At 41.4% G+C, this 19,163-nt stretch overlaps 1 protein-coding gene across 2 annotated transcripts in view; it reads right to left on the bottom strand.

Moving 5' to 3' along the window:
• The window catches only part of dagla (diacylglycerol lipase, alpha), a 44,920-nt gene that overhangs the window by 9,822 nt on the left and 15,935 nt on the right, over positions 1 to 19,163 (bottom strand). For both annotated transcript variants that reach the window (XM_030723812.1, XM_030723822.1), the window contains exons 2-16: positions 16,914 to 17,015; positions 16,214 to 16,425; positions 15,943 to 16,044; positions 15,720 to 15,858; positions 15,477 to 15,564; positions 13,934 to 14,068; positions 13,765 to 13,842; positions 12,989 to 13,113; positions 12,487 to 12,637; positions 10,917 to 11,000; positions 9,530 to 9,607; positions 4,255 to 4,335; positions 3,847 to 3,989; positions 192 to 260; positions 48 to 120 (exon numbers count right to left, since the gene is read on the bottom strand). In XM_030723812.1, coding sequence (XP_030579672.1) covers positions 48 to 120; positions 192 to 260; positions 3,847 to 3,989; positions 4,255 to 4,335; positions 9,530 to 9,607; positions 10,917 to 11,000; positions 12,487 to 12,637; positions 12,989 to 13,113; positions 13,765 to 13,842; positions 13,934 to 14,068; positions 15,477 to 15,564; positions 15,720 to 15,858; positions 15,943 to 16,044; positions 16,214 to 16,425; positions 16,914 to 17,008 — 1,653 coding nt within the window. In that variant the 5' untranslated portion in view covers positions 17,009 to 17,015. The remainder of the gene's footprint in view (positions 1 to 47; positions 121 to 191; positions 261 to 3,846; positions 3,990 to 4,254; positions 4,336 to 9,529; positions 9,608 to 10,916; positions 11,001 to 12,486; positions 12,638 to 12,988; positions 13,114 to 13,764; positions 13,843 to 13,933; positions 14,069 to 15,476; positions 15,565 to 15,719; positions 15,859 to 15,942; positions 16,045 to 16,213; positions 16,426 to 16,913; positions 17,016 to 19,163) is intronic.

Genomic DNA, 19,163 nt, shown 5'->3' with positions numbered 1-19,163 from the left:
GCTCTACAAGTCTGTAATCTTATAACAGCATCAACAACTTAAGTCACCTTTGGCTTGTTACTTTTCTGTAAGACTTCCAGAAGATGGCGTCGGAAACCCTCCAGTTGCGACAGGCCCAGCCTATGAGAGACAAAACTGTGGTAATACTGCAGAAAAGCAAAAGTAACATAATTGTATAGTAAAGAGGATACCTTGGTACCAGGTCTTTTCCCAATACCACTGATGTGACAAACTCTTTGGAGTACTCCATGGCATCCTCACTGGGTGTATAAAAGAGAAAAAAAAAAACTATTAAATTATGGAGAAGTGGACACGCAGAGAGTGAAATGGGTGTGAAGAGAGAGGAAAATAATGGCACACAGACCGTACACTACTTTGCATTAAACATTTAAGGGATGCACTCTATTGGACCATATTAAAATGCGAGTGCCTTCATGCTCTGATTGATATAATACTGCAAATGTTGGACAGAATAAGCAAGTGAAAATAATTAATAGTAAAATTAAAAATTTAAGAAAACTAGTAACAATCTAACAAGTTGGTCTTTGAACTCTGCCTTTGCCGTCAAGACTACACACACCAGTAAAGATGCCACGACTGCATCTTGCATGACTGATGTTACTGACACCTGCCAAAGTCCTCAAAACCACCTTTTTGCAGCTCATGCTGCAGTTCGTGTCCACAGGAACACATGATGATGCAAGAAAAACAGGAAGACTCACGAGGCGGAAACTCTACCGGCTACGCAGCTGGGAAACACAAACTATACACCTTCAGAAGAAGAAGAGCGCCCTCCCATCCTGTTTGCCTATGTCTCACTTGATTTGTAAACAGCTGCATTCAACACATACTGCACTTCTAAAACTGCATGTGAACAGGTTACCAAAAAGAACACGATGAAGGGCGCCTGGGGAAAAAACAGTTAAGCATTGCTGCTTTTGGAAATGGGTTAACAAGATGAGTTTATCATGAATGAGCTGAATGCAAGAAAAACAAAAAACCTGCAAAGCTTTGGCTATGTGGGCAGTTACGCTTGACTGGTGATGTTGGGTAGCCTATAGGATGTGACTAAATGGCACAATGTTACATTTTAATACAAAAACCCTTTTGACTTTAAGGTTTAATGACTGGAAAAAGGCTGCCAGTCATTATGAATTAAAAGTGCAGCTGTGCCACTGCAGCACTCACTCATCATGTTGCATACACCATATGCGTGGGAAAGTGTACGTTTATGCCACACTGGGGGAATGTAATGGCTAATTAGAGGCATTCATATGGCATTCGGTGATATCAATATTAGTAAAAAAAATAAATAAATAAATAAAATCAAGTTTTGCTGAATGTTCCTTTTATTCTTGTGAATAACAGGAACTATAGACACCTTTAAAATAAAATTTACTGTAGTTTTTGTGGAAAATTTTTACTTTTAGCATATTAATAATTTACATACAAAATACATGTGGGCAACAAATTATGCTTTAGTGGGGCTTATGCTACTATTCATGTTTGTCTTTCTTTTGTCATGCCTCTTTAATCTTGTGACCACAGTTTACGATTTGCTGTGTTGTCTTGGCTTTAATGGAATACTAAAAGGTGCATTGCACCATTTCATTATCTCTTGGTACAAACTTTCTTCCAGCATAATCTGCACAGCAAACACCGTTATCCAGCTGCATGGTGGTGTGCAGTGTTAACTGTACACAGCCAAAATGCAAATGAACTCTGAACCGTTGGACCAAAAATAACTATACCGCTACCAAAAAAAAGACGATATGAAAGTGCAAACCACAGTTCTGGGGTACATGCCCAATGGTATTATGCAGCACCTTGTTTTCTTTCATCATTTATATAGAATTTATATTGAAAACCAGTTCTGTATAAACATGTAAAGGACAATATAATTCCTTTCACACTGAGGAACAAGACCTGCTGAGAGAACGGGTAAATAAAAATGTTTATAGCAATGCTAAGAGCCCATGTGTTTTTAAGATTGATCACTACTTGCAATGAATTCAGTAATTGTGAAATGATGTAAGCATTGATGTTAATCCAGAACATATATTTTAATGGCCCACCATCAAAACTGTGTTTCATCTACTAGGATGTCAATCAGTGTAACTGCCTACTCTGTTCTGTTTCATGAGATCAAACAATAATCATATACTCCAGATACAACCAATCAGTGGCACCTGATGAGCATTTAAAAAGGTCTTTCCTCCTTCCTTCCTCTGTCATCCTCTCTCTGAAGGAGAAGAATCTCCCCACACATTTTTTAAACAAATAAGTCTCCAGGGAACTGCTATAACTCAGCAGGTTGAGCAGACAAACCATATACTGTAATACTATTGCAAGGGCCCAGGTTTAAATCTGCCCCGGGGCCATTTACTGCCTCTTTTTCTTCTCCCAGCTTTCTTGTCTTCTCTCCACTGTCCTATCTAAAGATCTAAAGTCCTATCTAAAAAGCTCAAAAAATAAACATGTCTCTTGTTTTATTCTAGTTTGTTTCCTCTTTCATGTTGCTATCGCCTGAACTAGTTTTGTAACAGCTGCTTTTTGATGACAGGATCAAGTGATGAGGAATAAAACCTGTGAAACTAAAGACACCTCGCCCTTCATTTTTTTTGTCTGCCTCTGCTGTTAAATGAAGAAAAAGAAGAAAAAAAAAACTGGAGGGAAAAAAACAAAAACAAAAAAAGAATCAGACCACAGTGCTCATCCTGACATGTTTAATATCACAAAAATCATTCATATAAACAGAAATTTCTAAGCTCTGGTGAAAAAAATGTGAGTAATAGCATTGGTATGCATTGTGAAAGAAAGACCCAGAACATAATATATTGAAGAAAAAGACTTAATTAAGACCCAGATTTATAAAAATCTTCTTAGATTTATGCCTGAATTTAACATAATTCCCTGTGGTTTGCTTGTTGTTGGCTCATGCTGATCATAAAAAAAAAAAAAAGTTCCTTTTGCAGGTTGTTAGAAAACCATTTGTAGCTCACTCACACACACACACACACACACACACACACACACACACACACACACACACACACACACACACACACACACACACACACACGATAACGGGTTTCCCTTCACAGGAGAAACAAATAAGAAAAAAAAAAAAAAAAAACATGGAACCCCCTCCCCACAATGAGGTTTTAGCCAGTGCCACAGGAAAACCACCAGCATTGTAATAAAATAATTTTTTTGTTCTGTTTATTCAAGAATAATCAAAATGTAAGAAAAAAACTGGAAAAGTCATAGCTTCTTGTAATTTAAGGTAAAATAGCATCATTGGCTTTACTGTATGCAGGCCAATAGTTCTTGTGTGAGCAGTAAAAACACTAAAGGCCCATTATAAGCCAAGAGAAAAACTGGGCAGTAAAGGAAAAATTCTCTATTAAGTTAAATTTAAGGGCCTTTTCCCCTATACAGTGCCAACAGAGCTGAGTTTTCAATCAGAAATGGCCATTTACCGAAAGAGAGATGCAAACTGCTTGGAAAACGAGATTGCAGCAATGGTGGAGGAGATTGATGCCAGGCAACACGTATTATTGGGAGGACTATATATAGCTGGCTGCAAATTACTTATACATGTTTGCCTGCTAAGTCATACTTAAGATCAAACCTGGTCACAGGCTGTTTTATAAACGAGGCCCAAAGTAAACAGTAGGCCGGTATGAAACAACCAACTTTAACCTTAACATGTCACAGATTTGTTAACATAAACATGGGATTTATGTGTCAAACAAATAACTTCCTTTGTAATGCATTCAGTGAAAGACTGATACTCTCTTACAGGATTTTGGAAATCATATGAATATACGCAGACTCACTCACCTGAGAAGGCCACCAGGTGGAGAGTAAGAGTAGCAGTGAAGTGTAGGGTACTGAGGTCTCAGCAGGAAGGAGAGAATAGCAGCAGTGCCTGCACCGAGAGAATGCCCGACTATCACCAGCCCATAGTGCATGGTACCCTTGTTCTGTGTGAGACAGCCATAGTCGTTACATTCATAAGAGCACACTTGTTACCACAGTGAAGATAGACACTTAAAGAAACTGCCTCTACTGCTGTTTGTCTTATAAATTGTTGCATACTCTACAGTTAATATTACGGTAATGTTACGCAGCTAGTGTGGCCTTCAATAAAGTACTACAGTGATGCCAATACAAATTCACAGCACAAATTCTCGTAAAAGGATCCTTAATCAGCCTGCCATACTTAACACAGTATACTGAGTCATGTACCAAGTCTCTTCCAAAAGCTTGAGACAAGATCATTTCCTGTTCCAGTTTCTTCTTAATGTATTCTGCTGAGTAGACCATTCCCTGGGAGAAAAGAGAGTGGGATTTAATGGAGGGAGGATGATGAGCGAGAAAGAAATATGGACAGGAAGTCTGTGTCATTGCTCGCTCATTAAAACCCACAGCAATTATTCTATTATTAACAACTTAAATGACCTTTGGAGCATTAGATATGTGTTACTTGTTGAAAGTGCACCATGGAAAACACAGGAAAATTAAGAGAGGAAAGGCTGCAGCTCTGGATTTACCTCTTTCATTGTCTGAACTTAGTGAAGCCCTACAGCATCTCCCAAATAATAAAGCCCCAGGCCCAGATGGTTTTCCAGCCGAGTTTTATAAAGAATTTTGGTCTGAGCTAGCTCCCATTTTTTTCAGAATGGTAACTCAGATTCAGAATGACCACATCTTATCTCCAACCTTAAACTCTGCTAACATTAGCCTGCTTCTTAAACCAGGCAAAGACCCCACACTCCCATCCAGCTACAGGCCAATCTCTCTCATTAATGTAGATCTTAAAATAATTTGCAAAGCCCTTGCCAAAAGATTAGAAAGTATTACTCCATTTATTGTACATCCAGATCAAACAGGCTTTATCAAGGGTCGGCACTCAGCCAATAATACACGTCGACTGATAAATATAATAGACTATTGTTCTATTAACAAATTAGAGACGACAATCGTGTCTTTAGATGCAGAGAAAGCATTTGATCGGGTAAATTGGAAATTCTTACTAGCAGTTCTGCAAAAATTTGGATTCGGTTCATCCTTTATAAACTGGATCAGAACACTACACAGCTCTCCGAATGCGCGAGTTAGGACAAATGATCTCATTTCACAAAGTTTCAGTCTGCAGAGGGGCACTAGGCAGGGCTGCCCACTCTCTCCCTCTCTTTTTGTAATTTTCATTGAGCCGCTAGCAGCAGCAATCCGTCAAAATGCAAATATTAAAGGGATTCAAACTGAAAATATGGACCATAAACTTAGCCTTTATGCTGATGATGTATTACTTTTCCTTGGGAATTCACAAGGCTCTCTTTTGAAGACTATCACACTGATAGATAAGTTCTCATCTATATCTGATTACTCTATCAATTGGAGTAAATCAACAGTTTTGCCTCTGAATTGTAATTTCCAGAGAACCTCTAGGACCCCACTAAAGTCAGGAAATATTAGATATTTAGGCATAAATTTTTCCGCCAGGCTCTCAGACTTGGTACGATTAAATCATATCCCCTTATTAAAAACAATAGAGGATGATCTCACACGTTGGAACAGTTTACCTATATCACTTATGGGGAGAGTTGCTGCCATTAAAATGATGGTTTTACCAAAAATTAATTATCTATTTTCATTGATCCCTAATAAACCTTCTATTCCTTGGTTCAAGTCACTAGATTCAAACATCTCAAAATTTTTATGGAAAAACAAACCGTCAAGAATAAGCTTAAAAACTTTACAAAAGCCAAAACACAGTGGAGGTCTAGAATTACCAAACTTTTATTACTATTTCTTAAGCAGTAGATTGCAGTATATTTCAAAGTGGATCAAATCCAACTCATTAGACAACCCATGGCTGGATCTAGAACAGGCGTTTTGTGGAAAAATAAAAATCTCAGATTTACCTTTCATTAGTTCCAGTATTAAACATCATAACTGCTATAAAGTCCTTAGTATAAATACCTCTCTGACAGCCTGGTGGGAATTTTTAAAAATAACTAAGTCTTCACTCATCCCCTGTAAACTAACACCCATTTGGAACAATCCAGATATTTGTCAGAAAAAGAAAATGCTGAATTTTCCGTTATGGCGTGATAAGGGTATAAATAACTTAGAACATATTATCCAAGATGGAAATTTTATCACGTTCCAAGAACTTATATCAAAATATAGAATTGACAACGGTAGATTTCTGGAATATCAACAAGTTAAGTCCGTCCTACAGGGAAGATTTAACCTTAATCAATTGAATCTAGAAATGCCTACTTGGGTAACAGAATTTCTTAACCTCTGTACCCCAAAATTGTTATCAAAATTATATAAATTATTAATAAAAACTGATGATTCAGTTTCCCTCCCAATTACAAAATGGGAGCGTGATCTTTCTGTCAACCTGGATCAAAATTTATGGACAGAAATATGTTTAAATATCTTCAAAATGACTAAAAGACCCCAAATACAACTTGTACAATATAAGATTCTCCATAGAACATACTACACTGGACAAAGGATGTTCCAAATGGGCCTTACACACTCAAACATATGCACCCACTGTACAAGCAATTCAGAGGATAATCATCTACACGCTCTGTGGTCTTGTGTACCAGTTCAGAGATTTTGGCAGAGGATTTGTGAAGATCTATCCACATGGTTTAGCTGTCATATCCCAACTTCCCCCAGACTATGCATCTTAGGTGATGTCAGTGAATTAATTATGGAGTTAAATATATCACACATAGTTCTTACTGCCTTGTGCATCGCTAAGAAGATGATCCTCATGAACTGGAAGACAAAAAATAAACTATGTATTACTCAGTACAGAAATTTATTAGTAGATCATGTTAGTTTAGAGAGAATGTCTGCTTCTTCTAAAAACAAATTGGAGGAATTTGACTCTCTTTGGTTCCCACTGCTCAGCTCCATTACTTAGTGGGGGTGGTGGGCTGCGGGCTCTGCTCCTGATGTGCTTTGTGGGGGGGTGGGGGGGGACTCCGGGGGCCTGGGTAGCTGGTAGCCTCCTGGGGCTGGGGTCCTGGGGCGACCTTCTGGTGATGTCTGTGTGCCTGTCCTGGTTGATGGTGGTGGGGGCTTGGATGGTGCTGCCTTCAGTCCTGGGGTGTGGGCGGGGTGCTTGGGGGGGTGGTGCCGGCCCTCGGTCGGTTGGCTGGTCTTCCCTGTATGGCTTGGGGGCTGGGGTCTGGGGCCCCGGCACTGGGGCCGCGCCGGCTCCCGGTGGGCCCCCCCTGGCGCGGGGGGGGCCTCTGCTGTCCCGGCCGCGCCGCCGGGTGGGGTGGGTTGGCCTGACGTCGGGATGTCCGGTCTACGCTTTTGGGGCCCTGGGGTGCCTGCATTGCGGGGGGGTGGGGTGGGGGATGGGGCCGCGGTGGGGTGGTTGGGGGGGACTGGGCACTGCATTTCCATGCCCAGGCCAGTATGTCCTGTCGCCTGTTTGTGTCTATTGTTGAGTGAATGGGCATCTAGGAGGAGCGGGCCGCCCTCTGCGGTGGGGGCGAGGGCGCCAACCTCGGGTGCTGCAGTGCTCCGGGATGCTGTCACCGCGGCCCCGGGCTCACCTCCCCCTGCCCTGTGCTGGGGTGTGGGAGGTCGGGGTGCCTATTGAGCCAGCGGCCAGCTGGCTCTCTTCTTCCAGGATTTTTCCTGGTCATATGCCCCCCCCCCCCCTCCCCCTCCCCATACACAAACACACACACACACACACACAGAATACACATCACTCACAGATGTAGGATGGAGAGGCCACGTGGAGAGCTGCACCACCACTTGCCTCTCCGTTTTAATTGCACTTTAGTCATTATAACTCACAACACATACACACTTACACCCTGATACACATAGGACCTTTGGGGCAGGCATGTTACTCAGAGGTTGATGAGATGGGCCGCTGAGGTGGCCCCACTCGGATCCTCGTCACTGTCTGTCTCCAAATTTTATTTGCACTTTAGACATGGAGGGTTTTGGGGGGGCAGTGTGGGCAAGCGCTGACGACCAACAGTTGGCGCTTGTGGCATAACTGTCCCCTCAATTTTAACTGCACCCTATACACCTCATTCACTCACAAACATTAACACATAGACCTACAAGTTGGGGAGGAGGAGGGGTGGATGGGCCATCTTACACCCCGATTTCTTGCGTCTCGCCCGGGGTAGGGGTCGGGTGGTTCCTTGGGGACCGGGCTGGTGGCGTCCTGGGGTCGCTGTTGGCCCTGGGGTGGTTTCCACTTGCCCCGCCTTCAGAGGGTGGGTAGCTATGGATGAATGTGTGTCTTTGTGTATTTGTCACCGTCTCCGTGAGTATGGGTGGGTGAGTGAATGTGTATGTATGGCATATCTGTGTGTGGGTAAGTATGTATGGGCATGTATGAGTATCTGTGTATAAATGTGTACACGGGTGTCTGGGTGTGTTTGTATGTATGGCTGGACCTGGGTCTGGGCCTTGTGCCTTGCCTCCTGGCCGCTCCTTGCTGGTTGCCTCCTCCCCCCTACCCCCCTGGGATGGGGGTGCCTCGGGGTTCCTGGGTGGGGCTGGGTGTTCTGGCGTGGGTACTGGCCTGCCCCCCTTGGGGGTGCGGTGCGGGGCTGCGTTGGCTTCTTCGGCGTGGGGGGGGGCTCTGTGGAGGGTCGGGCGGTCCTTGGGTGCCGTGGGCCCGGGAGCCCTGCCGCCGGCCAGTGCAGGGGGCTGGCCGCTGGGGGGGGGCTGGCTTCTCATCGCCTTGGGTTCCCTGGAGCCCTCGCTCCTCGACTGGGGGGGCTCCGTCTGAGACCACCCTCTCCCGTCTGCTGGGGTAGGTGTGCGGTTGTCTTTGGACTGAGTGGCCGGGGGTCTTCCTGGCCCTTGGTGGGCTGCTGGTGGCCTGGGGTTCTGGGGGCTTTCCGTACCTGCCTCTGGCTTCTGATGGGTGGAGCTGCAGCGTTTTGCCCTCATTGGTAAGTACGTTCCATGACACAGACACAAACATGACACAGACACAAACGCCCACTCAATCACAACTCAACAAAATTGTTGGTGTGCGTAACATGCTTTGTTAGTTTTGTTTTTCACACACAAATTTATTTTTGCAAGTATTGATAGTATTTTTTTTTATATGTTAAAGTGATGAAGTATCTGATTAATAGACTTGTGCTCTTTCCCCTTTTTTTTTTTGCTCCCTTTCTCTCTCCCTTTTTCTTCTCTTTATTTTCCTCTTCTTCAGCCTGTCAGCTCTGGCTGTTACATAGTATGTGGAAAAATAACTCAGATAAATAAAATAAAGGGTTAAAACAACAACAAGAAGAGCCTATTGAGAACCTATAGAGCTCATCTTGAAATAGCAAATATGTTTGGCACAACAACGCATTCAGATCACAGTTCTGCTTGCAAGATCTACCAGACATGACAGGCTAAAAAAAAAAAAAAAAAAAAAAAAAAAAAAAAAAAAAAAAAAAAAAAAAAAAAGAGAGGAAAAATCTCGAGAGACTCATAGGTGAGTTGTTTAATCTCTGACCTTGTGGCCAAGCCAGGTCCCTTGCTGCTCCTCCACAGGCAAACGCTCAGAGTCCCCTGTCAGATCAGTCAGGGCATCCTGATATACAAAAGGCAAAGTAACATTTTACAAAGTCAGCACAAAGCAGAACACGCAAGTGGAGGCCAGGATTGTTAAAAGAACATTAATAATAGGTGCACAGAAAAGGCATGGAAATTAAATAAAAAAAAAAAAGGGGCATTACAGCCCCCTCTGTAAATTTGATTTTTTTTTATTATTAATTTGATTATTATTTTATATAGCTCTACATGGATACACCAACAGCAATAAGACTGTAAGATCATGTAGATTAAATATATCTGACTCACTTTAACTTTATATTTAAAAAGTCATGATTGCCAATCTGTTACTTGACTTGAACCACTTTTCAAACATGCTGGTAACATTACGCTGGTGTATCACTTATCCTGTTGCAAAGGCACACTGACCAGTGTATTAATTAACAAAAAATAGTGCTCATTATCATTTTTAAATGATAAATGGGGCATTCTTGATTTTTGCTGAAATACTACACTGCAGGGTTTGCTTGGCTCAAAATAATGATGAACAGTATACAAGACAGACATAGCTTCCAGGTCTGAAAAAAATGAAACAAATGCAAAGTGCCTAACTTGACCTCTGGAAACACTTTTCTATTGAGATTATGGTTGCAGTCCCTTCTATTTGGTCATTGTGTAACTCTTGGTCATAATATGCTTCAGAAAGACAATTATCCAGAGGATGCTAGCCCATGAGCTCATCATTAGCCAGTCAATGCATGGTTTCACAGTCAGATCCGTCCCTCTCTCGCCACATCTGGTTTCAAAACACCAAGATGGTGTCGGTGAAAACCCTCATGTCGAGGCTTCAAAAATTAATGGGTAACATCATTGTAGCTTCATCCATATTTTATACAGTCTATGAAAATAATGCTGCAGTAATCACCAGGGATTCTACATGTTCATAAATACTGCAAGTGTCTCGTTAATCTTGGTAGTGTTTTTTTGTAATGTTCCACTCTGCATGCACTCTGGTTTGTTACACTGATAAACTGGCTTGGCTAACTGGGATGGTTTAATTCAGTATTAACACAGTGCAGGAATTTTCACAAATGCTTATGTTAAAAAAAAAGCAGATAGGACATTTATCTCTGAAGGTGGACGGTCCTGTTTCTGCTCTATGTGTGAAAAGGTGTAGGAGTTTGAGAACACTAAACCATGAGAACTTCACCTGCTTTGGAGGTGTTGGTGTTGTGAGGAACTGAAGTGAGCAGGGTCAAATAATATTTTGAGCGCATTAAAGAAAGATTCTCATAGAAACTAAAAGGCAAAAAAAAAAAAAAAAAAAAAAAAAAAAAAAAAAAAATCACCTTTGGTGAAAGAGTTCCTCTGATACTGATGACAACCTTCTTTTTGGCGTGATCCACTGCCACAAAAAATGGAGTCTCGTAAACCTGTGTGAAAGATGCCGATTGAAGCACAGTAAAAACTGGTTAGAAAGTGAGAGGAACATGTGAGTGGAGAAAATGAGGGAAGCGCTAAGAGTTCTGCATCATTATTTCACTTGGAGCCCAGCAACCACAGAACAGTCACTGTCACCAAACCATTCTACTTGGCACAGTGCGCGCTCATAAAAGGAATTTATAGATGGAAAGTCAGTGCAGGTGAGCTGCACCCAGGTGCACTCTGCATTGCAAATCACTGACATGTTGTAGCTCAACTGCAAGTTTGAGAACTGCAGGAATTCAAACAAACATAATTATGATGAAAAGGAATTGTCACTGTCATTAGGAAACTAATTTAACAACTATTAAACTGTATAGCAAGAGATGCATTTAAAGTAGAGTGATGGGGGAATGATGCCTAACTGGAGAGTAATTATTGAACTTTTAAAACTCCACTAGTACAGTAAGCACTAAAACAGTGCTGCTGCCTGGAAAAGCGAAACATTTCCTGTCATGTATTTGACTTGAAAACCTATTTTAAATCTGTTTTTGATTTATTATTTTAAGTGTTTGGTGTGATGATGGTGTGATGTATAGCACGCAAGGAGAAGGTTCTGTGTTTGAATTTAGTCTGGAGATTTTTGTGTGGAATTTGCATTTTCTCCTCGTATTTGCATGGTTCTCTCCAGGTACTCTGATTTCCTCCCACAGTCCACGGACATGCATGGGGTTAGGTTAACTGATGATTCTAAATTGGCTGTAGGTGTGAATGTCAGCAAGAGTGGTTTGTCTCTCTCTGCGTTAGATCTGTGACAGATTGGCGACCTGTCCAAGGTACACTCCACATCTCGCCCTATGACAGCTGGGATAGGCTCCAGCCCGCGCACCCTGACCCTAAATCGGATAAGCTGAATAAAATGGATGGAAGGTATATTCTCCATACACATAATGAACTAAAACAATGTATGGCAAATACATGAAGCATATTATGAAGTAGGGTTGCTTCATATGTTGAAAAAAATGCCGTACTGAGCACATTAATGGCACACTTCCCCTTAACAGTTGCACCTTAATATTGTACGCATGACAGTCTAACAAAATCTGTGACACTTCACAGAGTCCAACACCATGAAGACACAAGACTTACTGCAGAGGATGTTGACACAACTCTCAGTGTTGCCCCATATCTCAGCAACTAAACTGCTGCACAAAGTGTCAAATGCATGAAACAGATAAAAATTATGGCCAAAACTACAAAATGAAGCCACTAAACAATTTCTAGATAGAGCCTCATTTTTGATTGCCTACATCAGTCTTGTGGGACATTGTATACAGGGCTCTGGGACTCTTGTGGAGAAAAGGGAAGATACTAAAATATTTACCCAAAGCTGTTCAACTGCTTCACAATATCTACCACCCTTTTTTTTGTTGTAAATTTTGGAAATAAAGCTCAAACACATCTGACCATTTGTTGGCCGTTAGTTGAACTACTTACAGCATCGTGGCACGAAGTGTACACAATGTGGACCTGCTTAAGGTCATTATCCAGGAAGTGCCTGCGTATGGCCAAGACATTACAGCCGCAACAGTTGTCTTCCTCCACTGTCACGGACTGAGACAGCCGAGATCCAGACACAGATGTACAGCTGGGGAGAAAGAGGAAGCCGAGAAGAAAACAGGATGTCAAACAAAGACAAAGAACAAATCAATGGTGGGTTTTTTGTAAATAGTAGGTGAAAGAGACACGAGAAATACAGTAAGTAGGTAAGATTACAGGGATATAATTAGTATCCCTGTGCAGGCAATCTGGATATGAGTATGTGATTAATTCTACATTGCTTGTGCCAGTGAGTGGGTCTAACTAGAGTGGTATTGTCTCAGTGGATTACCACTTGGCAAGTGTTGACGCATGTGAAATCTGATCTGCACTGGAGAGGCTCAAGAGACACAGAAACCAAATGGATCAAAACTGTGCGGGTGTATGTTTGAGTGCTTACGGGCAGGAGCTGGCGAGGCGGCACAGCCCACAGGCAGGCTTCCTCATCAGGTACATTGGCCAACCATAAGCAGCCAGGGCAAAGAGCATATAATAGCACACATCCTTGTACATGTTCATCTCAGCCTGAGAGAGGAAAAGGCAGACAGATGGACAAACAAACACACACGCCTGCATCAGAACTTGAGACATCATTGAGATCTTCAAATATTATTTCAGTTGAACACATACTGTGTTTACTGTGTGTTTGCTGTTGGTGTGGTGCGTTTGCAAGCACACACACTAACAGTTAGACAAGTATACTATTCACACTGCAGAAAAATTTCTGTTGTATCTCATGAGACTAATTGTTGAATATAATACAACACCGTTCCCCCCCCCCATGTACACTGAAATATAAACAAAACTGTTGTTTTTTAGCCAATATCTAAGGGACATTGGCTAAATTTTTCATGGATTTTCCACAATTTCTCCAACTGTCATTTCTGAGATACCTTGAGAAAAGTAATGGCATCTAGTGAAACCTTTATTATAATTGCCCTCTCTTTGTGCAACATGTGCAATAAATGTGCATTAAGAAAAAATCTTTCACGGGTGAATATGACTCAGAAGAGCTTTCAAGAACAAGTTAAAATGCATATTAAATGATCAGGTATTTCTTCAAACCTACCTCCTAAACCTTTTAACTTTCATAAGAGTCAACAGCCCATGGAGTTTGGAATGGGAATAAAAACAGAAGCCAACCATTTGCAAGTGCATCATACGGAAGAAACTCACCGAGTTCTTAAGGTCCAGATATCTAGTGTTACGAGTGACAGGTATTCCTGATAAGAAGGCTAAAATGTCATTGTTGGCCTTTGGAAGAGAAATAACAAAAACATTATTAACATGAGTTTATAAACATTTTAAACTACAGATTTTTGCATATTATAATAGGCAGAAATACCTGGTCCAGGATAGCAGATCTCTTGGATCTCTGTCTCTGGCGGAGCAGTACCAAACCAGCAATGATATCACTAGGCACAATGTCCAGGTCTCTGAAGAACTCTGCAAAAAGGCTGGCCACCTCTGAATACGCATCCTGAGGAAAGCAGCATATGTCAGAACATGGTGGTAGAGTCTAGCAACAAAAGGAGAATGAACTACAGAAGTCCACACATTATCGTCATGCCATATTTAAAGTGTTTAATGCTGGGATCAGACTATGACTATGTGTAGGGACCAAAAATTAGTGTCTGGGATGAAAATGTAATATTTGATCCTGTCTCAAAACGTACTGATAAAAAGCATGTCTGGGTACATGAGGAGAGGGATGTCTGGACTACGTAGCCTAGCCTGCTGTCACCATGACCTGGACCTTTGTAGATTACAGAAAAAGCAGGGTTTGGACAGATGTTCCTGTTCGTTCCAAATGCAAATTTGTTATTTCATGACCAAGTTACACAGATTTAGCTCAGTAGTGAAATAATGGCTTCTCAACTTAATCAGCAATACCTTTTACCAAGTGATGACTGCCAATATACACTATGTTACCAAAATGATTCGCTCATCTGCCTTCACACACATATGAACTTGAGTGACACCCTAGTCTCAATCCATAGGGTTTAATACGATGTTGGCCCACCCTTTGAAGCTATAACAGCTTCAACTCTTGTGGGGAGGCTTTCCACAAGTTTTAGGAGTGTGTTTATGGGAATTTTCGACCATTCTTTACACCACTGCATCTGACGCTTTGCATTTTGCTTGGTGATGTAAGGCTTGGATGCAGCTGCTCATGGAAACCCATTCCATAAAGCTCTCTACACACTGTTTTTGGGCTAATCTGAAGGCCACATGAAGATTGGAGGTCTGAAGTGATTGACTATGCAGAAAGTTGGCAACCTGTGTGCACTATGTGGTGCTGAGAGTAACCCATTCTTTCACAGAAGCAGTATGCCTGCCTAGGTGCTTGGTTTATACACCTGTGGCCATGGAAGTGATTAGAACACCCGAATTCAATGATTTGGATGGGTGAGTGAATACTTATGGAAATATAGTGTACAACACCATAACCATATGCTTAGCATCAGTCACATTGTCACCTATCCACTGGAGTTGTACCTGCCTTCTGAGGAACCATATCTTTAAATCTGTTCATAGATTGCAATCTATTTTTAAATTTCATTATTTCAGTTGTGCAGGGATCACAATCAGGAAAAAAAAAAATCCCTAACTGCATATGAGATTAATGTTTTGATGACAGCTTGTTATTTGATTCAGCCTGGAATGAATTTATTATGCATTCTTATTTCATATTAAAAGCTTAACGTCACTGGTAAGCAGCTGAGCAAAGCAGCTATATGCCACAGTCAAGATTAATTCTGTCAGGGCTTATTCTATTGGCTGGTTTACTGAACATTATACACAAGCAATACTTCACATATTTTGCATTTTATTCCTTTATGTCTTTAAACTTGGGGAAAAAATGCTAAGTGTATGTTGTGACTTACTGATTGTGTATCTTGGGCTCTTGTGCAGCACATGAAGAACTTTAGTCTCCTGCTCCAGCTGCTGGCTTGGCCTTCCTCTAGCCTGTGTCTAATCAAGGAAAAAAAAAAACCCCTAAACAACAACAACAACAATTTCTCTCATAAATTAATTTGTGTCAAAAAACGAAAGCAGGTAAGATCTCATCTGACTTGAGTGTCAAGATTTAATAAAGACAAACAGAGACCCCAGGAGCCTGCTGATACCTGAGTGTGTAAGTAGTGAGGTTGCGCTGACGCCGACGGGTTGCTTTCAGTTTGACAAAAGTCCGACCCGTAGGATCAAAAGTACACATGAGGGTAATGCAAACGCTGAATATCACTAGCCAGTTGCATACAACAATTCCTGCAGAGAGTATTAAAATATCATTCAAACAAAACCCCTTTTAACTTAAAACTCTCATTCTGTTTTATATCCTCTTTCACTCACCCAAAGCCAAGTTTTTGGCAGTGACATCAGAGCACGGCTGGTAATACTGGACAAGCCAGGCAATGCCCACAACAGCATATACAAGCTCAACCAAGAGAATAGCTGGAGAGAGAAGAAGAGGGAGCGGGTGTGAGGAGAATCGTGACCAATCAGTTCATGTAAAAACTGTTCAAATTTGAACTTGGAGCTAAAAGTAATGTACCACTTTCAATCCTGCTTAACATAAGGATGCAGTCCTATTCAAAGAAATACTTCTTTCATGATGTCTTACCGAGCCGTATATAAAGGACATACTGCACGGCTTCCCTGGGCTGTGTGTACAAAATGCTCCCCCTCATGCTCAACCACATGATGGCGCTTTCACATATAAGGCAGCTGACCAGGATGCCCAGGTACCCTCGGCCATGGTCCACCAGTGTTACAGAACAGGACTGGGCTGAGCCATACGGAAGGCCGAACAAAACCACAGACAGAACCACCAACCTGAAAGACAGGAGTAAGGAAGCAGTCATTCACACACACACGCACGCACGCACGCACGCACGCACGCACACACGCACGCACGCACACAAAACTTTCTTCAGAGATCCACAAATAAAGTGTTGAAAATATATGCAAAAAATACCCCAGTGCTACCCCTCCTAGTAAATGCGCCTATGGTATAAATGTTAAAATCCTAGTAGTAAAAACCTACTTCTTTAGTTATCGTACTCACAAGAGTTTCAGAAAAATTTGACCTTTGACCTTGACACTGATGTCAAGGTCACCGAGATTCAAACTCGTCTGATACCATATGTGCATCTCTGAAAAATCTCAATTTGAAAATCCGAGGTCGCCTCATTCTTGAGTTATTGTGTTCACAAAGCTGACTGTCCACCTGCCCGATGCACACCTGCCCATCTTGCGGGCTGACACTACCCCACCACCCTTCAGGGCTGAGGGGTAAAAAGAAAGAAGAAACATTGGCTCACCATATGCAGTGTAATAAAAAAAGGAAGAGGGCGGGCAGCACCAGGTCATCACTGCCAACTGACCAGCGCCGCCGAAACATCACCATTCCAGGCATCACTGCCCTGTAGGAAAACCGGAGGGAGAGAGAAAACATCAGGGAAAAGGACACTGATGAAAACCATGCTTCTTTGTTTCAGAATTCACTGTGTCTCATTTTACAAGTCTTTCATCTAATGTCCCACTCAGCATCATCTTACATGCTGCACAGCATATACAGGACATTTCTGTCTTTAGAGTCACATAGCTACAACCAAAAGGAAAAAGTTAAACTACTTATAAATACAACACAGGCATCACTGAGCCAAGACAGATAGGCAAGTTACTCTGTGCTGAATTTCTTTTCCTGTTTCTTAAATGCTCTCCATGCTAAAACTGAAGGAGGGCTGTAGAGATAATAACAGAACAGACTTTTCACTGAGGAGAAGAGTGACAGATAATGGAAGGTGGAGAGGAGGAGACCAAGTGGGTGAAGGGATGTGCAAGCCTTAATGTATAAAAAGAAAGATAACCAGCGGGAACATATGAAGTCACCATACTGGTTATAGCCATATGAAAGAGCATCTTTGATGTTATTTGGATCATTCTTTGTTGCACAAGCATTGCAAGATTACTCAAGTTGCTTTGGGCTAAACTGAAATGAACTGTAAAAGCAGTACATGGTAGGAAGGAAACAGCAGGGAGGGAAGGAGTCACAGAGAGGCTGTTGCAGGCCTTATGGTTCTGTTACTGAGTAAAGCATGCTTTATCCTGTTAGCTTTCATACATGACAAAATCATCAACTGTACACTTAGGACTTTTATCTACAGCATAGTGAGGGGCTTAGTAACTAATGAAGTGAAGCAACATAGTTTTAAGAATTCTTATTGGTTAGTTTCCAGCCCTCCTCTGCTTTTTTTGTATTGTTTCAGAACATTTGTTTCAGTTATTGAGAAACTGGCAGTACCTCCCTAGTTTCACCCTTAAAAACCACAATAATAATAGCTGTTAAAGTCTTACTCCATCGTGCCAGCAAAAAAGAGCAGAGGAAAGTGCACGATTCCCCGGTTAAAGGTAAATGTAGGAATGCGCAAAGATTCTGTTTGGAGAGGATAAATGCTGCTGCAAAATATACCGTGATGTACTTTTCAATGACAGTGCTAAATGTAAGTGCAGAAGTTATTTGGTGGATTTATAAATGAGCATACTGTAATGCAACCCCTTGATTGTTAACGCAAATGGATCAAAGGAAGAATGGATGTGTATTCATGCAATAATGTTTGTTCTAGTGGCAACCAGTCAGACTGGACCAAGTTCTGGCACAATAAGTCGGTGGTGCAACAAAATTCTTCATTTGGCGTTCCTCTGTTAATATTTTCCACATTTTTTCACACCCCTGTTTCCCGACTTTAGTGTGTTGTTGTAGCTTTGCACAGGACTTCTGCTTCACTCCAGTTAAAGTTAACTGGAGAAAATGCTTAGAGTGTCTGTTTACTTGAACCTGCAGGGCCACAACGGCCCGAATGTCATTCTATTTGTAGATCTTTAAGATAAAGTTAAAGTATGCATCAACCACTGATATTTTAACAAGGTGTCAAAAATCCAGTTTAACATCTGAAAAAAAGCTGCCTCTCTGCTGAACACTGACTTAGTGTGAAAAATCACATTTCACAGTGTCCTCTCAAATACAGCCTTTTTACTGCAAATAAAGAAGTATGCAAACTAAAAAGCTTGACCTAATAAAGATGATGGACTCACAGATAACAGCCTCTGAAAGGAACTGCTTTTAAGAGAGACTATCAAAAAATTGTTGCTGTCTTGCACTAAAATGAATAAGGATTTCAAAAGAAGAAGAAGGAAAAAAAAAAAAAAACATCAGCACTGATAAATCATAAGTGGTGTTATAGAAGGGTAACTGTCAAATTAAACGTAAAAAACCTGGCCCATGAGGAGCCTCCTCTTCAGTGATCTGCAAGAGAATTTATTCCAACTGGATCATTCTAAGCCTCCACATCAAAATACTACAAGTGTTACAACAATGTACTACTGTAGCTCAGCACGTTACAGTGAAAGAACTTGAGCTTTTTTTCCAGCTAAGAAGAGCTTGAAAGGACACCATCCAGCTAAGCTTAAGTTCTGGAATAAGCTGAAAATATAAACAATTCTTTTACATATAATATACCATTTGTGGTTTTTATTTCAATAAGAATCCACCTAATTACCTGTGAAGGACA

The sequence above is a fragment of the Archocentrus centrarchus genome, chromosome 3, assembly GCF_007364275.1.
Source record: "Archocentrus centrarchus isolate MPI-CPG fArcCen1 chromosome 3, fArcCen1, whole genome shotgun sequence".
Lineage (NCBI taxonomy): Eukaryota > Metazoa > Chordata > Actinopteri > Cichliformes > Cichlidae > Archocentrus > Archocentrus centrarchus.
The sequence above is the reverse complement of the archived record's forward strand: the minus strand, read 5'-3'. Positions and strand labels throughout refer to the sequence as shown.